We start from the raw sequence: 18,472 nt of genomic DNA, 5'->3' as shown, positions 1-18,472 counted from the left end.
AACTTTCCCTATTAAAACAAGGAAGATATGACTATATTCATTTTGTTTCTAAATTTATTATTAATTTTTTTTTCTTCTTGCGTCTCAAATCGCTCTTTTTTTTTTATTATTATTTTTATTATTATATGGTTTATTTTTTTCAACAAGAGTATGGAATAAAATGTTTATTGAATTGATTCTAATTTCACCCAAGTTAAAATCGTTCAAGTAAACAAAATATCTGTTTCCTTTCCTTCCAGATTTGATAGCCGTAGCAGTACACCAAGTTCTAGTTCTCCTGATTTTAGCGGCTCTCGTGGCCGGATCAACATACGTCATGAGCCGTCCAGCCCGTCTGAGGGTTACATCTCACTGCCGTGCGACAGCTTCAGTGCGGCACCAAGTGGTGTTACGGACAGTGACACTGGAACGGAGCTGAGGTGGAAGGGACATCATTTTAGGAGGAGACCAAGAGAAAAAGGTAAATGGAAGATCAGCATTAATCAAGGATGAGGACAGGCGAAAGGGTATATAAAAAGAACACATTTTTAGAAGGAGAGACAGGAAAACAAGATTAAGAGCGAGGGAAGAGCGAGGGAAAAACAAATAGAAGGGACATCATTTTAGGAGGAGACCCAGGGAAAAAGGTAAATAGAATGGATATCAATTAGGGAAAGATCGAGGGGAAAGTGTTTAGGAGGGACTTTAGGAGGAGACAAAGGGAAAAGGGTGAATAGAAGAAACATCATTTTAGGAGAAGACCTCAAGAAAAGGTAAAATAATTAAGGTACATTATTTTAGGGGATAGATCGAAGGGGAACATTTCTTAATAAAGGAAACATAATTTTTTGGTGAAGACCCAGGGAAGGATGTAAAGATAACAAAATTTGTACGATTATAACAGAGATTCAATCCAATGATGGACATTTTTGTTCATGCTGATGATGGGCCTTTACAGGCTTTGCACATAGGTTTTTTTTAAAATCAGAAATGGGGTTGATTTACTCTGGGTCCGCCTGACGCTTATTATTTTGTAATATGATTGTTTGTATTGCAATGTTTTTACTAATTTTCTTGCTACTTTTTTTAACTGTTGTGTATTTAAAAAAAAAACATATTGCTATTTTTCTCATGTGTTTTAATCCTGCATTTTAATGTTTTTCTTTACTGTACAGCGCTTTGAAAGAGTGTTAAAGCCATTGGACCCTTTCGGTACAGACAAAAAAAAAAGTTGACATATTTAATAATAATTTACATGGTTTACAGAAGGTAATGGTGAAAGACTTCTCTTGAAATATTAGTCCATGAAATGCGTTACTTTTTGAGAAAACGGTAAAACAATATAAATTCTCGTTAACGAGAATTACGGATTTGTTATAAACACATGTCGTGATACGGCGAAACGCGCGAAAACAGGAGTGGGTTTTCCCGTTATTTTCTCCCGACTCCGATGTCCGATTGAGCCTAAATTTCCACAGGATTGTTATTTTATATATAAGTTGTGATACACGAAGTGTGGGACTTGGACAATACTGTTTACCGAAAGTGTATAATGGCTTTAAAGCGCTTTATAAATGCATTTAAGTTAAGTTAAGTTAAGGTTGTTATGTAGAAAGATGTCCTGAATCAACCAACCACGAGAATACTTTTGTAAATGTATGAACTCTTACGTGAGCCCCTGTACTCCTGCGACCGTGAGTCACAAGATCTGTGTTTCATTGTATTTTCAAGTTGCAAGCCCTTAACGAATTGAACGAATTGATATCCTAAACTGGACCATTCTTTTATATAAAGAGGGGTCTTTTTTCTTTTGGTTTAAGGGGCGAGGAATGAAATCATTTACCATACCAAGCGTATAAAAATGGCACATGGCTTAGCATGAATTCCAACCCTCTCATGTTTACTTATGTTTTTGTTTATCTCTTATTAGGCTCAATAAGCGAACCTGAAAGATGGCACGCCAGAAAACCGCCCCTCCCACCACCTCATCGACAATCAGTCACCCCCGTTCCAAAAGTGGTGCATCCCGACACTAAGTACCACGTTCCAAACTACGCCGTCGTCAAAAACGAGAGAACAATTTACGCCGATCCCAAGTGGGACAGGGACCACCCAGAATGGAGAACACAAGCCACCATAGCTGAGAAAGAGGACCCCAAATGGGATGAAGAGGATCCCAAAATGGGTGGCCAAGAACCCAGTAAGTGGGATGCAGAGGATCTTAATAAATCTGAGGTCTTATCAGAACATTCCTCGTTCCCATCTTGCTCACCCCCGCTACCACCGCCAATGAGGCGTCACAGCCCCGATGGGAACGATCATTGCATGGAGGAGATTGAAATACACGTGCTGTCATCCACAACTTCTACGGATTCGCCGTCTAACTACAGAGATGAGTTTACAATTGTATAGCACCGTAAAGACCTGCATAAGCCATATTGAGGTATGGTCACCACGAGTTGTCCGAACGGTCGAGCTGTCTCAACCGTCGAGATGTCCGACGGACGAGTTGACTAAACACATCACTGCTGCACCAGTTGGTTTGGTTAACGTTGTATGTTTGCACCCAGTCCAAACCGTGCACTCTTTATAGTGTCCACCATGGTTCTAAAAGGCTAATAGGGAGTTGCGACATTGCATGGTGAGGTATCAATATATAATTACCAAAATGGTTCAATTTTTATGTTGTTATCAAACAATAGCTCATATTTTTTTCTGGAGGTTATAAACCGTTCTTAGTATTTCAATTTTCTGATAAATTGCAGAATAATATATGAGCTCGAGGGCCCTAAATGGACGTTGGCAGTGCACAAATTTGAAATAGTCGAATAACAATATGTAATTATTGTGACCTGAAGTTCTCGTTAAATTTAATTTGGCCAATCAGTGCTTACAGGTATATACACACTGAATTGCAAAATAGTATTACTAGAAATTTACTATGCGATATAAGCCCCTATTGAAAGGAAAATCATACCCCGAAGCATTGTAAAAATTTAGTCTGAAATCCTATGGATCATGAAGTTCATACAGATCAACTATTAATTTTGTCTTGACATGGGCCAGTGAAAAATTCAGTGCCGCCAATTGTTTTTGTAAACAAAAATGTATGTGTTTGTTAGAGATGCCAGAACAGTCGCAGACAACGTTCATGAATTGTGCCATCAGCCATAATAAACGCTGTAATAGAAATTAAAAAAGAAAGAGTAAAACAAACCTGTGTTTTATGTATAGGCTTCAAGGCATGGATGGACACCTTTGGTAATATTGTCAAAGACCATGCATAAAATAATAAATCTGTGAAAATTTCAAATCAATCAATTGATCGTCGAAGTTGCGAGATAATAATAAAAGAAGAAAAAAAAACTAGTCGCACAAGTTAATTGATGTTAGATGCTTGAATTCGTGACCTCGGCTGACGTATCGAATTCATTTAAAATATTTGATTGTAAAATACTAATTTGTAAAATACTCCTTCTTCGAACACTACGTTGTTTGAGAGGGAACCGTTTCTCACAATGTGTTATACTATGAACAGCTCTTCGTTGCTCGTTACCAAGTAAGTTTTTATGATAACATTTATTTTGAGTAGTAACCAATAGTCTCCAGTGCCTTTAAAGCCATTGGATACTTTCAGTAAACAGTATTGTCCAATGGCCCACACTTCGTGTGTCACAACATATATATAAAATAACAAACCTTTGAAAATTTAGGCTCAATCGGTCATCGGAGTCGGGAGAAAATAACGGGAAAACCCACCTTTGTTTTCGCACGTTTTGCCGTGAATGACATGATTTTGTTTAAAATAAATCCGTAATTCTCGATATCGAGAATTGGCAATTGCTTTAATGTTTTCTCAAAAAGTGAAGCATTTTATGGAATAATATTTCAAGAGAAGTCTTTCACCATTACCTTCTGTAAACCCTGTAAGTTATTTGTAAATCTGTGAATTTTTGTTTTCCTGTTCCGAAAGTGTCCAATGGCTTTAAGGAGAAAACGGTTATGAATGCAGCAGAAAACACAAAACTTATTAATTTTGTATTGACAGGGGCATGTGCAACAATTAGTCACGCAATGTTTTCTCGGCGTTATGTATTTTGTAAAACAAAATTCATGGGATCGCTAGAGATGACACGGTTTATGAAATTTGATCAACCATAGAATAGAAATAATTTATATAAAAAAACTGCGCATGAAAAATATTGTGAAACATCATGCACAAAATCTTCAGCTAGCTTAACACACTGTCATTAAATCTGGTCGTACAAAACTGAAATCCGATTTCAGTTGTAGATTTTTTTTTTTTTTTTTTAAGTTTTGTTTGACGTCATTTCAAATGGAAATGAGTCAACAGAAATACAATGGACCCTTCCCATGAAATATGCTAACTACATTCACGCATGCGTACAGACACTGTTGGTTGGCAAACGCCATAGAGTTGTGCACTAAGCAGACGCGCAGTCGCGTGTGCGTCACGCACCCATAAGCCGTGTACAAAACAGCGCGATGTTCCCCCATTTTGCCAACCAAAACGTTAGTGCGCATCACGCGCTACGTGCAATTTACATATTTCATGGGAAGGGTCTATTGTTGTTGAATAGGAGACTTTCCAACGATAGAGGGCAGCAGACATACCGGGTAAATTTCCATTGTTTACGTAGTTCTGAACATGCGCATAATTCTGAGAACAATGGATTTACCCGGTAAGTCTGCTGCCCTCTATCGTCCCAGAAAGTCTCCCATTGAAGTCATAACTGTTTTCTCCTTGCGGGTTATACGAGTCACAAGCCATGTCCCCTCAAGGTGATGAAATTGCAATTAGTGTTGAAGAGGACGTTGTAACTGGACGTTGTAAAAACAAATGAAATTTCAACTTGCATTTCATTTTGTAACACTTGGAAGCAGGTGGCTTTCTTCCAATCTAATTCGTGATGTGTCTTGCAAACAATTGTCGTCAATATTATGAGGTTATTACACCTTTGAATGCCCTTAAGCTTTCTAAAATAATAAAAAAATTAATAAAAAATATACAGAGAAACAACAACAAATGAGGTTGGAAAAACAATCACTGCCAATTGCCATATTATGTTTCTTAAAAACGCTTTAGTGAGTGCTGTTAAGACTAGGTAATGTCACATTGTATTTAAGTTACCAAATCCTACGTACATTGCCCTTGATATCCTAGATTGGACCATTCCAGTACCTAAGTACCATGACTCAACTCCAGAACACTGGTTTCCGCTGAACACAGACCAAGACTGCGCTCCTCCACTGATCGGACCCGGCTTGTTGTCCAAAGATCGTACAAGAAAGCTGGTGACATGACTTTCACATCTACCGTGGCTCGTCTTTGGAATGAACTTCCGATCAGTCTTCGTGAAGCGCCGTCTTTGTCTGTTTTCAAGCGGAAATTGAAAACTCATTTGTTTCCGTGATTCACTGTTTTCTTTGTTCCTCTTCTTTGTCAAGCGCTACGTTCTTCGTGGGGCGCTTTAGAAATGCTTGTTTATTATTATTATTATTATTATTATTATTATTAGTAGGGGATATCCGGTATCAAGAGTTGTTTCGTTTTGTTTTCTTTTTGAGGTGGCTGTAAATATATTTCCGCCCATCGTGTACAAAATTCTACAGATATCCAGACCGACCCAGATTTAACCCTCTGATAAAGTGCAGCCATCTATTTTCTGTTAGCGCAAGATGACTATTCGATGTTGTACATATAGGCTTATTTTGCTGTTATGCAAAACAATGTTCAGTGGTGGTTTTGAAAACGCGTTGGTGCATGCTTACATGATTGCGCTCCATAACTATTGGTGCTGACATGTTAATTCCTGTATATTTGTAAAATAAAAGTTTGAGCAATATTTCGTCACACCACCATATTTGTGGTGAGACCGAAATGAGAAGTTATCAACTGCCTGCTATATTAAATTGAAATACTCTTCGATTACGTAACTACAAATGCAATTGAGTGTATCATATGTGAGGTGGACCAATTTTTAAAATGTATGCTTTGTAGAATTTATCTTTTAAATTTGTTTAAAGATTGCAATGTATAAGTCGTGGCCAAATGGTCTAGAAGATTGGACTCAAGTTCCGAGTGTGAACTCGAATTCCGGTTTTGACACCCGTGTTCTTGAGCAAGCTGCACTTAACTGTAATTGCTTCTCACCACGCAGGAGTAGATGGGTACACGCGAGGGTAGAGATTGTTAATAGTAATAGGGAGGTTTAGCTGCACGTTACGCGAGCAATACGTAAACGTGAACGTCAACATCTGTTGTTTCTGGGTGACGTCAACAGTTTGGGCTTATCGCATGCTAACGTATGGCGTCTGCATATACGTACCTGCCGTGTGAAATGGCAACTTCGCGTTTGCTAAAAACGTGAGATTTGAACGCCATAATTGTCTGACGTTCACTTTCACGTTCACGTGGAACGTGTTGCTAAACCTCTCTAACTTGAATGACCAGTAACCTGTGCGCAACTTTGGTTTGCGGTGCTGCATAGCCTACCCCAAAGGAGTTCCGGTGATTTCAGGAATGTTGAGGTTCAAAATGAACCAGGGCTTTAATAAAGAAGCTCGGATACAATTATTATAATATTCCTATTTTGTATTAACACCCCTTGCAAGTATTCTGCCTGCTCATTGGTTTAGAGCGCGTCACATGACATGTCTTAGTTTTGCTAGACAACGGCCGTGTGATAGTGCGTCGGTTTGCCATGCGCTATTAATAATAATAGTACAGTATTTAGAAATGTTTGGGGTGTTATAAAACAAATATTGACTGCTTTTACTCGTGCAATGGTTCAAAACTATGACTCCCTCGGTGATCCCCGTAGCGTTCTATTTTCCCTCGGCTTCGCCTCGGGAAAATAGAACGCTCCCGGGGATCACCGAGGGAGTCATAGTTTTAACCATAGCACTCGAAGCAGTCAATATTTGTATACTATCTTACATTGATATTTATAGTTTGGAACAATTGAAGGTATAAACAAATACCAACTTATAAAATATACTTATTACTCCAACTTGTTTTATAAATTAATAAATTCAACTCTAAAAGTGTACTATCCAGTATGGCATGTTCAGTCAGCTTTAACGCAATACCATCTTAAACATGTGCTATTTAAAAACAACTTTAATATATTATTATAAATGTAAATGTGACGTATTTGTATACGAACTGCTATTTATATATCTATTTATTATTTTGTTACTTATTGACTATTTCAATAAGTATTATAAAGTATTTATTGACCTTCAAAAAGCAATTAAATTGTGTTTAACAAATAGTTTTTAATATATAACGGATTGACGTTTTAACCCTACAGCAGAGTCTATCTCGAATGCTGAATGGAAACAAATATGAACAGGTAATTACAAAACATCAGACATTAAAGATACTGGACTCTATTGGTTAAATTGACAAACTGCGATATATTAATGCAAGAAAAAACACCCTTGTCGCACCACGGTCACACGAAGTTATGTGCTTTCAGATGCTTGATTTCGAGACCTAAAATTCTAAATCTGAGGTCTCGAAATTAAATTCGTGGAAAATTCTTTCTCGAAAACTGCGTCTCTTCACGATGTTTTATACTACCAACCTCTCCCCATTACTCATAATCAAGAAAGGTTTTATGATATTAATTTATTTTGAGTAATACAAAAAGTGTCCACTGCCTTTAATATGTAACCATGACCTGTTCATTTGTGTTGTATTGAAACTTAGCCTTTGAGAGAGACAATGTCAATCAAACGTTTAATAGAAGACAGTGACGATGTTTACCGTAAGGATTGGTTTTGTGACATCGCACTTTCCTTTAGGAATAAAGATTGCTACACAGTTAAGATCAATCTTTCGGCCCTTGAGCTTCGTTTCACAAAGAGCCTAATATTGATCTTAAGTTGTAAATATTTATTGCTAAGCAAAGTGTGATGTCACGATATTGTTATGGTGACACTGATAGTAAGGCATCTCGAAATGAATCCGAGTGCATTGTGAGTTGATCCCTGTATTTCCTACAGGCACAGAATGTACACAACTGAATTTAAAAAAACCATATACTGGCTAAACTCCTAAAGGTAATATCACTAGTCCTAAGACTGGACTATATGTGTGATGATGACCCCTGGATATACAGAGCTTCAATATTGAAAACAAAGGCTTTTCATATTACATATGTTTTTGAATATTGCTTCATTTAGGATTAATTTTGAGCCTGTTGACAATTGAACAACAACAATTTAATACCCTCATTTGTTTGACATTAAGCATGTAATGTCTGTCTTTCACGTCTTCAATATTGATAGAATACTTATCTTTGGGCCTACCATGCTTTGACTTTTTGACAGCATATTATTTTCCGTTTGATTATTTGTGACATATCTTCGCATCAATTTCGTTCAAGGGAGAAATGAAAAGGCCGCAATTGTTTGCTTTCAGTCACATTATTCATCTTGACTTTGTCAATAACTGTGCTGACAATAATCCTGTTCCAATTTCATTGAGCTGCTTAAATAAGCAGAAAATATTGCTTCACAATTTCCTGCTTAGAGGAAATGAGCAGGATACCAGTTACAACTGGTACATGTGACATGGTCATTTGGTTGGTAACCTGAATCTGCTGAGCATAAATGCAAATGTGCTTAGCTGCTTTGTGCGCTTAAGCAGCTCTATGAAATTGGACACAGGTTTTAAAGATGTTCTGTCTTGCATTGTACCATTTCGCTGTTCACAAATTTGCTTAGCTACTTTTTGTGCTTATCAGCTCTATGAAATTGGGCCGAGGTTTTAACGATGTTTTGTCTTGCATTGTATCATATCGCTGTTCACAAACCATTTGGGTTTTTACCGATTACTCATTCTTTTGACAGCTTACGTTTTTAATCAATTTGTGAAATGTATTTGCATATTTTGATCTGGATAAATATCGAGGCAAACTTTGATGTTTTGATTAATTTGTGTTTCTCAATCATTTGCCGAGTTTAATCAGTGAAATGGTTTGGCAAATTTGCTGCCCTGCCTGACGCAAATATAATATATGAATATTCAGTTAGTGTATAATAGACTGTACTTTGACAATCTAGTTCACAAACAAAATAACAACTTTGTGAATATTTTATACATGCTTTAATTTATCAAATATTGACCCAATGTAAATCAAGCCATGATTGTAAGACAGAAATTCTGATTGTTTTGTTTCCACTCTTGTACTTTTTGATATCAAAAATGAAGGGATTAGCTTCCGAATAAATTGTTATTCCTATTTAATAGAAAATTGTGTTTACTTTTCAGTATATTAATCAAAATGACAGAATGCGTTTTTTTTTTTTTGTTTTTTTTTAAATGGACAAAGGGACAAGCTTACAATCTCTCTGATGCTGTTTTAACCTCACTGGCCAAAGAAAGAAAAACATAATTTTCGGAAAATAAACTCACTGGCTAAAGAGATAAAAACAACGTTTTACAAAAAACCGAGGCCACTTCGTAACTAGAATAAGATCTTTTCATTTTAGGTAATGCCTTAGTTGGATGGTTGTTTTGATTGGAAGCTAGAGTATGTTATTGGATTTGATGCATTCACTGATCCCTCCGAAACAATCATAAAAATACCCTCAGGTTTTTCAATTCTGCTGGTCTGTCCTTTAATTTTCACGTGACTGCTTCTTTTACTCCAGTTCACATATTGATTTTGAATCGGGAATAAAGAAAATAATTGTTTCTTGTTGTCCTTATGTGTACTTAGCTCAGTGCGTATTAAATGTTGGATATTGGGCATTCAAATAGGTCTGTACAGTAAACGTCTACCTTGTACATCGATATTGGATACTGAACATTACCATATGTTTGTACAGCGAATATCAATGTTGCTTTTTAAATATTGAATATTGGTCATTTACATAGACTTGTACAGTGAATGACTATTGGATATTGGTCATTACCATATGTTTCGACAGTGAAGGTCTGTGTTGTACATCGCTAATGGATATCGAACCGTCTTAGCCTTTGAGATTGATTCTGCACCATATTCATTACGCCAGACCATTAAAGAGAAGGTACACGATCGGTAATTACTCAACACAAATTATTTACTTTAAAATTGACTTGGTAGTGGGCATTGGAGAGCTGTTGGTAGTATAACACATTGTGGGAAACGACTCCCTCTGAAGTAGCATCGATTTTGCGAAAGAGGTATTTTCTCACTAAAGTAACTATAAAAGACTTTTAGCCAGAAGTGTTTTATTCCAATCCTAAATCACACAAATTCGTCCAACAAAGGTGTTTTTTCTTCCATAATTTTCTCGCAACTTCGATGACTAATTGAGCCAAAATTGTCACAGGCTTGTTAATTTATGCTTTTGATCGGATACACCAAGTGAGAACACTGGTCTTTGACAATTACCAAACGTGTACAGTGCCTGTAAGTATTCTTTTTTTTCTTGTTCGGTTCATATAAGCAGGAGCAGCTAATTCTATTTGCTCAAAATATTTTGCAGTACAGTGAATAAACCTGACTACAGCAGCACTAACACATGGTGCTTGACCCAGAACAAACACTTACTTATTAGTGGCTAACCATGCAATGTGTCAGAAAGCAAAGGAACCAAATTGTTCAGATAGCCTTGCAATGTTACTCTCTAAAATTTGTAGACTAAAATTCATTCTATTCGATTGAAAGTATAATGTACAAAAATCAATTGCAGTTGTTACTTATTTTGAATTGATTGGAGTGACTTTCACCCTATACACAAAATTAAGAGAGAATTGCAGGTCGAAGAATATTTTGACCAAGATGAACAGTGTGAATTGTAGAAATTAAATTGAACCAACATGTGGCGACAAAAGGAGCAACTTTTAATAGGTTTATAATTGATTATAAAATGAGCTATTCTTTGAGCCATGGGCTGATTTCACGAAGAGCTAAGCTTGATCATAACTGGGAATAAATCTTAAAATTGCTAATTAATGCAAAGTGTGATGTCACAATACAAATCACTATGGTGATACTGACAACTCATCTTAAAGACACTAAGCATTATTTGTAATTGTCAAAGACCAGTCTTCTCAATTGGTGTATCACAGTATATGCATGAAATAACAACCCTGTGAAAATTTGTGCTCAATTGGTTGTCGAAGTAGCGAGATAACTATGAAAGAAAAAACATCCTTGTCGCACGAAGTTGTGTGCTTGCAGATGCTTGATTTCGAGACCTTAAATTCTGAGGTCGACTCGAAATCAAATTCGTGGAAAATTACTTCGTTCTCGAAAACTACATTCTTTCAGAGGGAGCCGTTTCGCACAATGTTTTATACTATCAACCTCTCCCTATTACTTGTTACCAAGTAAGGTTTTATGCTAAAAATTATTTTGAGACCGATAGTGTCCAGTTTCTTTTGTGAACTCAGCCCTGGTTATTGAAACTTTCTGTGTTCCATTTTTTGCTCTGTTCTCGGTCCCCATTATAGTGATTATGAAATCAAACTTGTTTATGTGTTTCCTGTTTATGTGGGTTGTAGGATTTAAAACTTTGCATATTGGCATCTCTAAATGAGTTGGGGGTGGTTCTAAATAATAACCGTTGGTTTCAACTCGACGTTTCGATCAGTATGCTCTGATCGTCTTCTGGAGAAAGCGTGTTGTGTTGTGTTGTCATTTTGATGGTCTTATTAAGGCATATTCAAACTACTTCTAATCTAACAACATTGCTTGTCACAGTTGAGTAAGCACCCTTCAGTTGAGTGAAAATCCTTGTTTGGAAGAGAATTGTTTTACCAGGATTTGGCTACTTTTGGTTATGTTCTAACGACAAATGTAGACCAGGTATTTCACAGATGAGTGAACATGCATGTTGAGTGAACACCCTTTGTTGGCTGAGTGAAAGAGAAAGTATGCACCGATTGTTCTACAGGAGAGTGGTTGTCATGGGTGAATGCTCTTGGTATTTTTGTTTCTTTGGGCAGCCAAAACCACAGCAGTATCAGCTAGCAGGAGCACCCACCCCAAGCCAGTACCTTCAAAATAGATATTTTTGTGAATGCAGTTATGAATAATCAAGGGTTAGTTACACATCATGGAAGGCGTTTAAAACGAGGAAAATGGAGGTTAACATCACCACGTGAGTTGTTTTCATTTTATTGAAAGATTGCATTACTAACATATGTCTACTGCTACTGCTGAATGACCGAGGCTAGCAAAAAAGGCGCACAATTAGCTGCCTTTCCTTGCCACAATCCATTTCAGTTATTTAGGAAAATCAACCAGGTTCTTATTGTAGAGCTGCTTTTACAAACACAAAAAGTAGCAAGAAAAAATTAATGTTTATTGCATTGTGCTAGTTTTGGCACCTTGCTAGTGGAACAATGAAGCCATTCATCCTCCTGTTGACCTTCTTCCTGTTTGGTCTCACACCTTGTGATGATTCCTTACTGGTCAACTCATTAATTGGGCCTTCTGCAGGCACTTATTGGAACTACATGTGCATTGGTACAAATGAACACTATGGAAAACAACATCCTCGACATCATAAATATATAATGAGTCTTCGCATTCCTTACTATTGCAACTCAAGTGCTACCTTTCAATTACAACTTCTAACATCTGGTGACATCAATCCTAACCCAGGACCTCTTTCTTGTAACAATATTCCTAGATCTTCCAGTTCTCGTTTGTCTCCCATTAATTATGATCGTGATGAACTCTTACATTTGAACTTGGCCTCTGGTTCTATTGGTTTGAACTACACACTGGACCCTTCTGTTTTGGATCATATTGAGCATCTTGGAATAAATGTCACCCAAAGTATTAACTCAAGATGCAATCGACGTACACATCGAGGGAAAAAGGGTGGGCGTCAACGAATGAAACAGTTACCCACTTCCATATTACCCACTTCCATATTGCCTACCTCCATTGACTCTCATCATTTATCTGTACAGTCTAATAAGAATCTTCGTTTTGCTGTATGGAATGCTCACTCTATTAAATCCAAGGATACATCTACTGCACTCTGTGATTTTGTAATCAGTAATCAGTTAGATAATACTTGCCATCACTGAGACTTGGTTAACTGGAGGGGATCGAGATAATCGTACTCTTGCTGACATCAGTAACACTTTACCTAACTATGTTTTCCACCACTGTCCGCGTCTTCATTCAAGAGCAGGTGGTGTTGGTATCATTGTGAGAACTGGTATTGATATAAAAATTCACCCAAATCATGAATTTAGAGCCTTTGAACATATGGAGCTCACTTTATCATCAATGTCATCATCTTTCCGTCTTCTCATCATCTATCGACCTCCACCTAACAAGAAAAATAATCTCACATTTCCGATGTTTCTTGAAGAGTTTGGATGCCTAATTGAATCACTCGTCGCTAATCCCTGTAGTTTCCTCTTGTCAGGTGACTTAATTTTCATATGGATGTTCCCAACAGCCGTGAAACTGTTATTATTCGTGACTTGTTAGATACTTCCAACCTTCAACAACATGTTACTTCGTCTACTCATATCGCTGGACATACATTGGATTTACTGATTTCTAATGTCACTGATGATTTAATTTCTTCGGTTCCAACTCATCATGATCTTCCTTCTGACCATGCTGCTGTGAAGTGTCTGATTAATATTGCTCGCCCTCCAGCATCAACTAAGACATTACTTACTCGCAAACTTCGTTCAATTGATATGCCTTCTTTTAAATCTGATATTTGTAACTCTTCTTTGATGACGGATCCTGCCATCGATTTAGATGAACTTGTTTTGCAATACGATTCTGTTCTTAAGGATATTCTAGATAATCATGCTCCTGAAGTTCTAAAAACTGTAATACTACGTCCTCGTGCTCCATGGTATAGCGATACTTTACGTGCAGCCAAGCAAGTGAAACGTCGTTGTGAGCGAAAGTGGATAAAATCTGGCCTTGCTGTGCATCAGGAGTTGTATAAAGAACAGTGTACTATATACAGAGACCTTGTAAACAATAGTAAATCTAATTATCATCGCCATCAAATATCCGAGTGCAACCAACGAAGTCTGTTCCGTGTTATTGGCAAGCTTTCTTCTCCGAAGTGTTTGAAAAAGCTTCCAAGTTTTGATAATCCTGTTGATCTTGCCAACAATTTCGCTAGTTTCTTCGAAGACAAAATTAAGAAACTGTATGGCAGATTTGATAATAATCATCCTTCACCCATCTCCGTTGACATTCATGATCATTGTACTTCGTCATTCGCCACTTTTCGTGTAGTCACTTCTGATGAAGTGATGAAGATGATCAAATCTTGTTCGATTACCTCCTGCAAGCTGGACCCTCTGTCATTATCTGTTTTTAAGGAGTGTTATTCTGAATTGCTGCCAGTCTTCACAGAGATTATTAATAGATCTTTGTCTTTTGGTCATTTCCCTGATCATCTTAAGGAGGCTTGCATCCTGCCACTTCTGAAAAAGCAACATTTGGACCCACAGAGTGTTTGTCAAATTATCGTCCTATCTCTAACTTGAGATTCATCTCCAAATTGATTGAGCGTGCTGTTGTTAGTCAACTTCATGACTATCTCCATGAAAATAACCTCCATGCTAAAATGCAGTCTGCTTATCGTCCTTTCCACAGTACTGAGACTGCTCTTGTTCGTGTGCAGGACGAAATCTTACGTGCACTGGACAACCATAAGGAAGCAATCCTCGTGCTGTTAGATTTTTCAGCTGCATTTGATCAACCATGAGCATCTCATCCAACGTTTATCTTCACGCTATGGAATTACTGGAACTGCCCTTAACTGGTTCTCTTCTTATCTGAACAACAGAACCCAGCATGTTCTCATCAACAATTTTAAATCAGATCGCCATCATCTCTGGTGTGGTGTTCCACAAGGTTCTGTAGCTGGGCCACTTGAATTTATATTGTTCAGTGCACCCTTGCAAGACCTCATTGCTGCCCATGGTATTTCTAGTGTTGCTTACGCTGACGACACCCAGCTTTACATTACATTTGATCCAGCTGATCGCGCTTCTGCCATTGCAAAAGTTGAAGTGTGCATTCAAGATGTCAAATCTTGGGCGTTGTCAAATAAACTTGCTTTGAATGACTCAAAAACTGAGATTTTATTTTTGAGATCTCGTTTCGCAAAAAAGATTTCGCCGCCAACAATACAAATTGCCCAGTCTGTCATTGAACCATCTGAATTTGCCCGTAACCTCGGTGTTATTATGGATTCATCATTGTGCATGAGTAGACATTGTGATAATGTTTGCAAAGGAGCTCTCATGGCTATTAGGAAAATATCACAAATTCGCCTGGATGAAGCAACTACTCTTCGTCTTGTTCATGCCTTCGTCACTACTAGACTTGATTCCTGCAATTCACTTCTGTATGGACTCCCCGATAAAGATCTTGCTAAAATTCAACGTGTACAGAACACTGCTGCTCGCCTCGTTTCTTGTCTGCCTCGTTCTCACCATATTACACCTGTACTAATGCAATTGCATTGGCTCCCAGTTAAGTTTCGAACACTTTACAAAATTCTTCTGTTAACTTTCAAGGCTCAAACATGTCAATCTCCTGCTTATTTATCTGAACTTGTTCATCATTATTCTCCTACTCGGACTTTACGATCATCTCAACAGTCATTGCTTTCTGCTACTAGAGCTTCTTCCATTTTTTATGGCCACAGATCTTTTTCTTACGCCGCACCGTTTCTTTGGAATAGTCTTCCTGAGCATATTCGCCAAGCTAATACTTTACAATGTTTTAAGTCCTTGTTTAAAGCTTTTTTTTTTTTTGTAATTTGCCTATTTGTATCTTGTATCTTTCTCTAATTGTTTATTTTATTGTTTCTTTAATGCGCTTAGAGGCTTTTGCATTAGGCGCTTTACAAATGTCTTATTATTATTATTATTATAAGCCCGATGGCCACATATCTTTTTCTTACGCCGCACCGTTTCTTTGGAATAGTCTTCCTGTGCATAATTCGCCAAGCTAATAGTTTACAATGTTTTAAGTCCTTGTTTAAAGCTTCTTTTTTGTCATTTGCCTATTTGTATCTTGTTTCTTTCTCTAATTGTTTATTTTATTGTTTCTTTAATGCGCTTAGAGGCTTTTGCATTAGGCGCTTTACAAATGTCTTATTATTATTATTATTATAAGCCCGATGGCATTTTGCCAAGACGAGTTGTCAGTTTCATTACTGTGACATTACACTTGACTTAGTTAGTAAGACCAATCTTGTTTCTTTGTGAGGTCGAGCAGCAGAGAAGAATAGCTGAATCCTCAACAAACAAAAGTATCTTTGAATAAATTGTATACTCTTCAAAACCAGGTCATGCTTGGTAATCACTCGACGTGACATACCTGGCCTTCAGTTCAGAAGTAACTTTAATACGGATTGAGTTATACAACTTCTACACATAACCATATCATCTTACTCTGCATCAAAGTTAAAGACACCGTACACTATTGGTAATTGTCAAAGACCAGTCTTCGTACTTGGTGTATCTCAACATATGCATAAAATAAACCTGAGCTCAATTGGTTTCGAAGTTGCGAGATAATATTGAAGGGAAAATAACCATTGTCACACGAAGTTGTGTGTTTTCAGATGCTTGATTTCGAGCCTCTCAAAATCTAATTCTGAGAGGTTTCGAAATCAAATTCGTTGAGAGCTACTTCTTTCTCGAAAACTACGTTACTTCAGAGGGAGCCGTTTCTCACAATGTTTTATACTATCAACAGCTCTCCATTGATTGTTAACAAGTAAGTTTTTAAGCTAACAATTATTTTGAGTATACTAAACAGTGTTCAGTGCCTTCTCAAGGTGAATTGCAAATGATGAAAGTCACGGGGACGTGATCTGAAGGATGAATTTTCAATTATTTGGAGCTTTAAATTTACTATTTGTTAGGATTAACGACAAGGCATGCTATGGCATCGTCAGCCTAACTGCATTACTGCTCAACGTTCAGCAAGCTTAAAGTTTAAGAATCATGCCTAACGACTGCTCTTCCCTGGTTTAGTCAAGACATCAACTCTGCCTTGAGGATGAGAAGACGTGCAGAAAAGAATATAAGCTTATTAGAAATAGGGTTACCTTTCTTCTTAATAAGGCTCGCTGCAGTTTTTACAAAGACTTTATCAAAAGTAGTAGTTCCGACCAGAGGAAATTATTTAGAGCATCTAAACAGCTGCTTGGGCATAGTGTTGACGTCCTCTACCCACCTTTTAAAGATAAACTGTCTCTTGCCAATAATATGGGTAGCTTTTTTGTAAAGAAAATATATAATATTCATGCTAAACTTGATGACTTGGAAGTTTCAACCTCTGTGGACAGGCCGTTATATTTTACACCTGAAACAATGTCCAGTAATATCCTGTTTGGTAGTTTCATACCATTAACCGAGTCACAGGTAAAACAGCTTGTTGTCAATTCTTCTAAGGGATCATGCGCTCTGGACATTTAAAGCTATTCATGGTCTTTCTCCAAAGTATATACAGGATCTTGTTTCCATCCGGAAAGTATCTTTTTATAAACTTAGGTCAGGGAATAATGGTATTTTCTTGGATTATCCTTCTGGTAAAATGTTGACTACATTTGGTGATAAGGCTTTTTCTGTGGCAGCCCCTAAGCTCTGGAATGGGCTACCGCTTCACATACGTAGCGAACAGAAACTCATCTCTTTTAAATGTACATGTAATATAAAAACCTATCTTTTTAATACCGCTTTTTAGCTTTTTTATGTCTTCTTCTATGGTCACCTTGCCATCCCAGTTAGTTTAGAATTTTAGCATAATTAGGGTTCGAGGCGTCTGTCTCCTGAAAAGGTCAAAACATTACCGATGCCAGCAGAGATAGGCCTTTGTAATAAGTAATTAATTAGTTCTCTGTTGGCGGGACAGACGTATCCCCATACTTTTGTTTGGGCACTGGCCTGGTGACCAGTCTTTTTTCTTTGTCTTTGTCTTCCACTCTGTGCTTTTTAACAAGTGTTCTGCGCCTCTGGTAATTTTGTATGTAAGGGACGCAATATAAGTTTTAATTGGTATTATTATTATTATTATTATTATTATTATTATTATTATTAGAACAATCTTAAAGGCAATGTACACAACTGGTAAATACTCAAAATACTGGTCTATGACGTATACCAAATGTGTCCGTGCCTTTAAGTAGACGACAGTCAATAAACTGCTCTATATTTCCATTTCTTAATTCTTAATGCTTTCTAAACTATGCTAAATAATTTCAATTTCCTCCATTATGCTCTCTTCACGTTATGATATTCAATTAACAAAATATTATTACATTTACAAACTTCTATTTCAGGGTTTTGTTGCAACGACTTCATGACATTAGTTTAGACTGTAATCAAATTAATCAAGGAGACATGCAGTTTTTGACGAATCAAAGATTTCAGAGCACTGAAGGACGCAAGATGAGGGGGGGGGGGGGTGCCCTAGAGCTCTATTGCTGTTGAGCCACCTCTAATTGCATT

The 18,472-nt window shown here is 37.2% G+C and overlaps 2 protein-coding genes across 2 annotated transcripts in view; both read left to right on the top strand.

Annotated features, from left to right (window-relative positions):
• Positions 1-3,275, top strand: part of LOC117301385 (Down syndrome cell adhesion molecule homolog) — a 75,545-nt gene extending 72,270 nt beyond the window's left edge. Inside the window, exons 32-33 of the mRNA XM_033785331.1 lie at positions 240-460; positions 1,910-3,275. Of these exons, the coding sequence (XP_033641222.1) occupies positions 240-460; positions 1,910-2,391 (703 nt within the window). The 3' untranslated portion in view covers positions 2,392-3,275. The remainder of the gene's footprint in view (positions 1-239; positions 461-1,909) is intronic.
• An 8,712-nt stretch (positions 3,276-11,987) lies between these two features.
• Positions 11,988-18,472, top strand: part of LOC117301585 (guanylate cyclase soluble subunit beta-2-like) — a 29,249-nt gene continuing 22,764 nt past the window's right edge. Inside the window, exon 1 of the mRNA XM_033785614.1 lies at positions 11,988-12,105. Coding sequence (XP_033641505.1) covers positions 12,033-12,105 — 73 coding nt within the window. The 5' untranslated portion in view covers positions 11,988-12,032. The remainder of the gene's footprint in view (positions 12,106-18,472) is intronic.

The sequence above is a fragment of the Asterias rubens genome, chromosome 17, assembly GCF_902459465.1.
Source record: "Asterias rubens chromosome 17, eAstRub1.3, whole genome shotgun sequence".
Classification (NCBI taxonomy): Eukaryota; Metazoa; Echinodermata; class Asteroidea; order Forcipulatida; family Asteriidae; genus Asterias; species Asterias rubens.
The sequence above is the reverse complement of the archived record's forward strand: the minus strand, read 5'-3'. Positions and strand labels throughout refer to the sequence as shown.